Source organism: Elgaria multicarinata, chromosome 2 (genome assembly GCF_023053635.1).
Source record: "Elgaria multicarinata webbii isolate HBS135686 ecotype San Diego chromosome 2, rElgMul1.1.pri, whole genome shotgun sequence".
Taxonomy (NCBI): domain Eukaryota; kingdom Metazoa; phylum Chordata; class Lepidosauria; order Squamata; family Anguidae; genus Elgaria; species Elgaria multicarinata.
The window spans coordinates 126,167,038-126,177,303 of record NC_086172.1 but is presented as its reverse complement, the minus strand read 5'-3'; the positions used below and the strand labels follow the sequence as shown (position 1 = coordinate 126,177,303).

The 10,266-nt window shown below is 47.6% G+C and overlaps 1 protein-coding gene across 1 annotated transcript; it reads left to right on the top strand.

The window, feature by feature from the left end:
• The first annotated feature begins 3,158 nt into the window (after positions 1-3,158).
• Positions 3,159-5,351, top strand: LOC134393764 (disintegrin and metalloproteinase domain-containing protein 20-like). The gene has a single exon (XM_063118854.1). The coding sequence runs from the start codon at positions 3,159-3,161 to the stop codon at positions 5,349-5,351; it is 2,193 nt and encodes a 730-aa protein (XP_062974924.1).
• The last annotated feature ends 4,915 nt before the right edge of the window (positions 5,352-10,266 follow it).

Here is a 10,266-nt window from a genome sequence, read left to right as displayed (position 1 = left end):
ATGATCTCTCCCAGCAGTTTCATGTAAATATTAAATAGCATTGGGGATAGGATAGCACCTTGTGGTACACCATATGACAGCTATTCCCAGGCATCACCATCTGGAACCTCCCAGAGAGATAGGACTGGAACCACCGAAGCACAGTGCCCCTGATTCCCAGTCCCCTCAGATGATCCAGAAGGATACCATGGTCGACGGTATTGAAAGCCACTGAGAGGTCCAAAAGTACCAGCACAGACACACTCCCCCTGTCAATACTCTGGCATAGATCATCCGCTAAGGTGACCATAGCCATCTCAACTCGGTATCCTGCTCTGAAGCTGGTTTGAAATGGGTCTAGAAAATCTGCATCATCCAAGACTGCTTGGAGTTCGAAGGCAACTGCCCTCTTGATCACGTTGCCCAAAAATGGAAGATTTGATACTGGTCTGTAATTATTATTGTCCAGGGAGGGCTTTTTTAGAAGTGGCCATGCTACCGCCTCTTTTAAGCATGATGGAAAACTCCTCTCTCTGAGAGATGCATTAATAATATTCTGTAGTTGTTGTCCAACTGCATCTCCACCCTGGACAACCAGCCATGAAGGACAGGGATCGAGAGGGCAAGTCGTCGTCTTCACTCATCCAAGCAGCTTGTCCATGTTGTCGGTACTCACCAACTGAAACTGATCCAGTGTAATCCTACTTGGGGAGTTGCTGGAGACTCCATTATCAGCTTCTGCTATAATGACGGTATCTAAGTAGGCTCTTATGCAAGAGATTTTATCTGTGAAATGATTGTTAAAGGCATCACAGCAAACTACGGAAGGCTCTGAAACTGGGTTAAGGGGGGGAAGGTTTCTGAGTTAGGCCTCTCACCAGCCTGAACAGTTCTGCTAGATGCAAATTTGCAAATGTAATGCATGCAGAGAAGAAAGCTTTCTTCGCTGCATGTATTGTTGCTATCCCATAGGAACGAAGATTTTCTCTATGTCGTGTCTTGTCAAATATGAGTTGAGTTGTCTGCCATCTACGTTCTAGTTGTTGTCCTTCCCACTTCAACTCCCTGAGAACTTCTGTACACCAAGACGCTCAGTTAGAAGCAGGTTGGAGAGGACGTTTGGAGCGATCATGCTGATAGCCCTAGTTAGGTCTTGATTCCATCTATTGACCAGGGCTTCAACAAGATCGTCAATGATACCAGCCATAGAACCCTCTAAGGCTGAGAGCAAACACCTAATACAGTACCTCTAGGATCCGAAGTTCTGGTGATAGCAGACGTCATGTACAATATCTCTAAGGTCCAAGCAAGAGGCCCATGTTTGTATCACCCAAGATTATTATTTTCTTTTAACTGAAAGCAGTGACAAGATCCTGCAAATTGGATCTATTTATTATTTATTTTAAAACATTTGCGAACTACTTACCATTTTAAAATGCTGAAGCGCTTCATGACAAACTACAGAACAGTGCATCATCCAATGCATAGAAGCAGTTAGATGAGTTGGGGGTGGGGGAAAGCCAGGAGAAGCAAGTAGGTTTTTACTAACCATCAAAAAAAGCACATGAACATTGGTGCCTGATGTATTGCAGAGGGGAGGTCGTTCCAGAGGGAGGGTGCTACCACAGAGAAGACCGGCTGCTCTGTGGGTGCCAGATGTGGCTCTGCACAGCGTGGCCTCTCCTGATTATCGCAGTGGCCTAATGGTTGTATGTGGGGGCAGACAACCTTTCAGGTATTTACATAGGTAGAAGGGATTTTCAGCCTTCATCACAGGCTTATTTCCTGAACTGACCAAGGCAATTGCATGTGTTTTACTGGGAGTCAGTTCACTTGGAGTTGCCAATCACAGAAAAAGGAAAAAGGGAGCTCCAGTCATTGGACGGTATAGAAAGGAAATAAATAATGCTTCTAAAATTGCCGCTCAAGTCATTTTTGACAAGTTGAAAGTATTTCCATACATCTGGACATTTCACATTTACTATTGATGAGCACTAAATCACCTCTTCTCAACCAAAGGAAGGCCAGCAATTGGCACATGCATCCTAGTTTCAACATGAAATGCCTTACCAATATACATAGAATTTTCTAGTGGCAAGGTCAGAGGAGTATAACTTTACCATTAAAGGAGTTTACTTTTACCTGTAAAAGGGGGTTGGGTGAATGCCTTGAGGTGAAGGCTACCAATGGCTACTAGTCCTGAGGGCAATGTGCTACCTCCAAAATCAGATGCAGTAAACATTTATATACAAGTTATTGGGGTACGTGGGTGTGAGGGTGCTGTTGCTTTCATATCCTACTTGTGGTTTCCTGGTCAACAGCTGGTTGGCCACTGTGTGAACAGAGTGCTGGACTAGATGGACCCTTGGCCTGATCCAGCATGGCTTTTCTGATGTTCTCATGTTCTTACCTAAAACCATCAGTGAGGTGGAATGCCTCCATAATAAGTTCTCATTACTTGGTATCACTTTAAGGCCTTAGCTAGACCTACCTTTTATCACATGATGGAGGAGGGAAGATCTTGCGTTGCAATTAACATGAGATCCCTCCTCCATTTACACGTGAGGCGCGACGACCTCAGGAAGAGGAGTGTTGTGCCTGCCAATTTTTTTTAATTTTTAAAGAAGACAGAGAAAACTACTTTTCCCGCTCCTCCCACCTTACCCCCGATGGGAGCAGTGCTCCTGAGGAGCCCTGCGCCCCGTGCATGGCTCAAGGCTCCGTGCAAGTAATCGCGCATAGCCAGGTCAAACAGTGGCAACGGGCCACACGTTCCGCGGTCTTGGGCTCAGCCTGGGAAAAAGTGGGCCTAAAGGAAAGGGATCTATCCTAGGGCAAGTGAGGGATCATCCCCCTGATCCTGGGATCCCCTGTGCATCATGTGGACACACAGGGATGATCCTGGGGTTCACCCCGAGATAAAACCCAGTCTAGCTAAGGCCTTAGCCAGCCACTTCTGGGGGATCATTTCATTCCCACCATAACTCTGCCATTCTGTTCCATTCTTGATCTTCCAAGCTCCTCCCCCATTCCAAAGGAAGCTCATAGATAGTTGCTATGTGTAGAATCCTCCTCCTCCTCCACTGCTAACTACAGACAGGCTCATTCCACCTTGTCAACAGCTGCAAGCGGGCTTCCCTTGTGGGGATGTGATGCCAGTGGACGTACATTGGAGGAAAATGACTAGAGGTTTCTCATGTCTTCTCATTTGGTTCTTGAGAAGTATCCTAGCTGACATGACTGCTCATAAGATTCCCCAGGGTTTTAAGTATGCTTCGTATGAGGTGACCATCCCAAGGAAACTGACCCCCAAATATGGAGGATGGGAACCCCAGGATGTCACCTACCTACTACAGCTTGAGGGGGAGGGCCATATGGTGCACCTCAGGCAGAAGAAGGGATTTGTCCCTAAACACTTCCCCGTCTTCACCTATAGTAAGGAGGGGGAACTCCAGGTGGACTATCCTTTCATCAGGGATGACTGTTTCTACCGTGGCTTTGTACAAGGTAAACCCTCCTCTCTGGTCACCCTCAGCACTTGTTCAGGGGGACTCAGGGGTCTCTTTCAATTAGAAAACGGGAGCTACGAAATAGAACCTGTCCAGGCATCTCCTACCTTTCAACATGTGGTGTATCGGTTGGAAGAAAAAGAGGGTGCAGTCCGCATGAGGTGTGGGTTAACAGAGGAGAACCAAAGACGTCAAAAAGCCATGATCCAGAACGTAGATAATGTAGCAGCCCAAAGTGTTCCTGAAACAGAGTGGTGGTCACACATCAGGTATGCAGAGGTTGCAATTGTGGTAGAGCATGAGCGATATGTTCAGTTTGGCAAAAATGAAAGCTTTATCACCTTACAAGTTCTGAATGTCATCCATCTTGGAAACTCATTGTATGACCCACTTTCTGTTCAGTTGACTCTAGTTGGTCTGGAGATCTGGTCTGCAAAGAACCTCATAAACATTTCTGACAGCATAGGTCACACACTTGGGGCTTTCAATAAGTGGAGAAAAGTTTCATTAGTCAAACGCTTAGAGAATGATGTTGGTCACTTGTTTGCATATAAGAATTTTGGAATTACACTTGGATTAGCATTCGTAGGAACAATTTGTAGCACTGACTGGGCATCTGCTGTTGAATCATTTATGACTTCCAGTTTGTTCTCTTTTGCTGTCACATTTGCCCATGAACTAGGACATGTTCTTGGCATGTCTCATGATGAAAATTACTGTACTTGTAGTCGAAAGAAGTGCATTATGGCTACATATCAAGCAAACACAGATAGGTTTAGCAATTGCAGTTATAAGGAGTATTTTGCAAAAAGGAACACCGCTTGCTTGTTAATTCCACCAGACCCTGATAAAAAAATTAAATTCAAATACTGTGGCAACGAAGTCGTGGAACATGGAGAGCAATGTGACTGTGGTTCAGAAACGCAATGTGAGTCGGATCCCTGTTGCCAATCCAATTGTCAGTTCCATTCAGGCACCTCTTGCGCTTTTGGACAGTGCTGTGCCAAGTGTCAATATCTCCCAGCACGAACGCTCTGTAGACGGCAGACTGGCGTCTGTGATCTCCCCGAGTACTGCAATGGGACTTCCGAGGAGTGTCCTGAAGATCTTTATGTGCAAGATGGTGCTCCATGCAATGACGGTGCATACTGTTATCATGGAAATTGCACTACTCACAATGGGCAGTGCAAAATGATCTTTGGCAACAAAGCGACAGTTGCTTCAAATGCTTGTTTTGAAAAAATGAATGTCCAAGGTGACCGCTTTGGCAACTGTGGCCTTACACATGGGGCTTTCAGGAAATGTGATGCCAAGAACATCCTGTGTGGCCGAATCCAGTGTGAAAATATTGATAAATTGCCTTCTTTGGAAGAACACAATACCGTAATACAAACGGCCCTTAGCACTAGGCTGTGTTGGGGTACAGACTACCATAGTGGAATGGGACTAGCTGATATCGGAGCAGTGAGAGATGGCACTCCTTGTGGCACTGACATGATGTGTATTGATGGACAATGCACAAATGTGTCCCTTTTGAAGTATGATTGTGATGTCAGAAAGTGCCATAATCACGGAATATGCAACAACCACAAACATTGTCACTGTGATTATGGCTGGACCCCTCCAGACTGCTCAAAAAAAGGCCTTGGTGGCAGCACTGACAGTGGGCCGCCTCCACCAAAGAAGCGTGTCATGAGTTTTTCCAAAGGGGCAATTATTGCAGGAACTGTATTTTTCCTTACTTCTGCTGCTATTAATATCGGCCTGGCTGTGTACTACAGGAAAGGACTAAAACAACGGTTTAGAAGACTGAGGGCAAGATACCGTCCAGCTGAATCAAACCTGGAAGAAACTCAGCAGTAGATCGCAAAAGTGACCTTTACAGACTGTGTCAAACGTGTATCCAGGAAATAATCAAGAGAAGGGTGCAAAAATGCATTTGATTGTGCATTCTTAAAATTATTTTCAAAGCTATTCTTTTAATGCAACTTGTTTCCAAATTTTGCATTTATTAATAGGGAATTTGCTATAAGTTGAGACTGTCTCTATCCAACGGCTCACCACTGGCATTACCATAGCGCCTCAGCCTCTCTGGCCTGGTGCAGTACTGCTCTGTGATTAACTGAGCATCAAATAATTGAAAGGCCCTAACATCGCCCTCAGTTAATCCTACCTCTTTCAGCATCCTTCAAACATGGAAGGATACCATGTTACCTGCAAACCCCTTTCCACATGGCAGCAAGTGATGGGGAAGCCAGCTTACCTTCTAAGGTCCATGTGGATTGCCCCCCATGGTGCAGTATCACCCAGTATTCAAGCTGTTGATTGACTAGGATGGGCTGCAGGGTCTGAAGCTCCTCTCTCAGCTCTGAAAAAAGCTGATTTCCCTACCTACTCATTGGTACTCATTCTGTCACTTGCCTCTCCCATATTGCAAAGCACACTGGGCATAGGGCCTTGGTACTGTCCGGCTGCAAATGCCAACTTCAGGAAACTGGACATCTGGCTGAGTGACAAGGTGTTGCCAACTTCCTTATCCCAGGAATATGGCGGACAAAATTGAGATTAGTTGAGGGCAACCAGGACTCATGGCCCTGACCAGCCCCCATTCCTGAGGTTGCTTAGATGATGAAGTGGTAACTATGTGAACAATGGCCAGCCGTCAGGCAAGATAAACAGTGGCTAATGAGAAACTCAGCCAAAACCACTGATCCATCTGGGTGTTCTTCATCAGGTGAAGAAGAAACAGTGACATTGAAAAGGCCTCTTGGTAGGGGGGGGCATGGAGCCTTCCTTCTCTCCTTCTTGCCACCCTGCCCGTTTGGGAGGCATATTGGAAAGGGGCTTGAAACCAAAACGTGTGCTGTGTGTACACACCACTCGCACACTTTAAATAGCAGTTTATCATGAAGAGTTATTGTCCAGTTCAGCGGAGTATAACTGGTATGCTGATGTCTTCCTTTTCTTCCATCTTGGATCTCAGAGCATTTACCGAGGGTCCAGAAGTAGGCCTGGTCCCAGGCAACCTTATCCATTTATTAATCATTAGGAAGCTGCCTTATACTGAGTCAGTATACTGAATGGCAGTGGCTCTCCAAGGTGTCAGGCAGATTCCGTTCCTCGTGCCACCCAGATAAGCCGGGGATTGAACCAGTGACCTCCTGCATGCAAAGCATGTGCTCCAGCCACTGAGCTACCTTCTTGCCCCTGAGCTGACACTGTTGTCAAAGGCACAGAGAAATATATTTGGGTGTCATGAGCATACTGATAGCACCCCACCCCATGCCTAGGGTTGCCATATTCTGAATCCACAAAACCGGGACAAATTTTTTTGGGGGGTGCGGGGGGTAGGATTTTTTTTTAAAAAAATTGAGCAATATGTAAATATCTAGGGAAAGCCCAATTTTTGTGAAGCCCAATTTTTCAATTAAAACATCAACTACTATAAAACCAGACGTCTTAAATTAACTGCATCTTACTTCCAAGTAACAGATTTGAGGCTTGCAACCCAAATCCAAGGAGGTGGATTTTTAAAGGGTGTTTTTTGGGGGGGAGTGACTTTCCTTTCCTTTCTCCCCTCTCTCCTTTTCTCTCCTTCACCCCCTTGTCCCCCACTCACTCACTCACTCACTCACTCGCTCGCTCCTGTCCCCCACAAAACTCTCTTTCTTCCCACACAAATAACCCAGCAGCTCCGCCCCACACTTACTCTAAAGGTCTGACCACAACCAGCCAAGCTCACCAAACTCCTTTGCATTGCATGGGACTCAGGTAGCCTGAGGAGAACACGTGCGCCTTTCCTCATTGTTGTTTTTCTTCTACGCAGCCGCAGGCACAATAAGGTGAGTCTCAGTGAGTGATTCAGATGAGCCTGTGGAGGAGCAGTGATGCTCTGGAAAAAGCAACGGATTGATGCGTCTTTGTCTCTGCTGCCGCAGCTCCACTATACAGGCTCAAGGCACCATTTGGAGATCAGAATTTCTCCGGCCAGCTGGGCCAGGAATCCAGGATTCTTGCCCCGCCAGTTGGGACATTTCAGAATCTCCTAGAAATCAGGACATTCCTGGTTTTCCAGGACGTATGGCAACCCTACCCATGCCTCCAGATGATCTCTCCCAGCGATTTCATGTAAATATTAAATAGCATTGGGGAAAGGATAGCACTTTGTGGTCCACCATATGACAGCTCCTTCTTTGAGGAGCAGCTACCCCCAGGCATCACCATCTGGAACCTGCCCAAGAGATAGGACTGGAACCACCGAAGCACAGTGCCCCTGATTCCCAGTCCCCTCAGATGATCCAGAAGGATATCATGGTCGACAGTATCGAAAGCCACTGAGAGGTCCAAAAGTACCAGCACAGACACATTCCCCCTGTCAATACTCCGGCATAGATCATCCGCTAAGGTGACCATAGCCATCTCAACTCGGTATCCTGCTCTGAAGCTGGTTTGAAATGGGTCTAGAAAATCTGCATCATCCAAGACTGCTTGGAGTTCGAAGGCAACTGCCCTCTCAATCACTTTGCCGAAAAATGGAAGATTTGATACTGGTCTGTAATTATTATTGTCCAGGGAGGGCTTTTTTAGAAGTGGCCATGCTACCGCCTCTTTTAAGCATGATGGAAAACTCCTCTCTCTGAGAGATGCATTAATAATATTCTGTAGTTGTTGTCCAACTGCATCTCCACCCTGGACGACCAGCCATGAAGGACAGGGATCGAGAGGGCAAGTCGTCGTCCTCACTCATCCAAGCAACTTGTCCATGTCGTTGGTACTCACCAACTGAAACTGATCCAGTGTAATCCTACTTGGGGAGTTGCTGGACACTCCATTATCAGCTTCTGCTATAATGACGGTATCTAAGTTGGCTGTTACGCAAGAGATTTTATCTGTGAAATGATTGTTAAAGGCATCACAGCGAGCTACAGAAGGCTCTAAAATCAGGTTCAGGGGGGAAGGTGTCTGAGTTAGACTTCTCACCAGCCTGAACAGTACTGCTGGATGTGAATTTGCAGATGCAATGTGTGCAAAGAGGAAAGCTTTCTTTGTTGCACATATTGCCACCCCATAGGAACAAAGATGTTCTCTATGTCATGTCTTGTCAGATATGAGTTGAGTTTTCCACCATAGTCATTCTAGTCATTGCCCTTCCCACTTCAACTCCCTAAGATCTTCTGTATACCAAGCCACCCGGTTAGAAGCAGGTTGGAGAGGACGTTTGGAGCGATCATGTCGATAGCCCTAGTTAGGTCTTGATTCCATCTATTGACCAGGGCTTCAATAGGATCGTCGACGATACCAGCCATAGAACCCTCTAAGGCTATCTGGAATCCAAGAGGATCCATCAGCCTTTGAGGGTGGATCGTCTTAATAAGTCCGCCACCCTGCAGGGGCGGATCGTAGCTTTGATACTAACCCTAACCAGAAAATTATCTGTCCATGACAACACAGAGGTATTCATCACCTCCACCCACAGATCCATCTGTTCGGAGCTGAAAATAGCATTGAGGGTGTGATATGCGGAATGTGTGGGTCCAGAGACCTGTTGGGATTGGCCCATGTTTGTCATGGATGACATGAATTCCCGAGCTGCACCTGCCAAACTGGTCTCGAATGGGATGTTGAAGTCACCCAGGACCAAAAGCCTGGGCGACTCCAACACCAACTCCGAGACCAGTTCCGCGAGGTCAGACAGGGAGTCTGATAGGCAGCGGTGTGGCCAGTACACTAACAGAATCCCCAGTCTATCCCTGGTCTTTAGGCTCAGTTACTCATGGTCGATGTGATTCAATTCCCAGACAGGAATTCTGGTCAGGTTGAGATTGTCTTTGTAGACCACAGCTACTCCGCCACCCCCCATTTCCCTCACCTGTTCACTAACACAGTACACAGCTGGGAGAGCCTGGGCCCATGTTGGGCCACTGTCATCTCCCAGCCAGGTCTCTGTGATGCATGCCAGGTCGGCCTCCTTCTCTATAAGGAGGTCATGGATGATATTTGTTTTGTTTTTAGCTGACCTGGCATTGGATAGGAGCAAGAAAAGGTTCGGGGGGGGGGCTTCGTTCTCCGAATTCCCTGGGGTGGCAGGGGTGTCCCCCCTTCCCCTGCAATGGCATGTCACCTTGCTATCGCCATATCTCCCTCTGCCCTGCACAACACATGTTGCCGCTCCCTTTCCCATGCACATTATGTTCAACTGGGCTCCCGGCCACCCGTAGACCTCTCAGAGGGGCACGGTGGAGGTGGCACTCTGAGCAAGCTGCTGTTGTCCTCCTTCCAGGCCCCTTCCCCCACAGTTCCTGGCAGCCCCACCTGAAGTACTTGGTGTTGCTGGTGGGCGGGCACAGGAACAGATCAGGCTGAGGCGCAGAGTCCACTGGTGCAGCTGGACTGGCAGCTCCTTCCTGGGTGACACTTCCAGGTACCTTCCCCCACAATTCCTGGCACATACCCTTGAGTGGACCACTGCCCTACCCTGAGAATGCTGGAGTAGATTCTGGAAAAAGAAGCAGCAGCCCAGCATGGGCAGCCCAGCAGTCAAAGCACGACCCCATGGTGGCGGAGACATCCTTCTGGGGCTTGCAGGCCAGGCAGGCCAGCAAAGAAGGGGCACTGAGCCTGGCCACTGCAGGGAGGAGCAGAGGCCCAGGCACAGCCCGAGCATAAACCAGGCTGCCTGTGTTCGGGGCAAGCAGCGTGGCGGCTGAGTGCACGACATGAGGCACCAGCCTGGCACTGAATCAACGACCTGGAGGTGAGTGTCATGCCCTGCATGGAC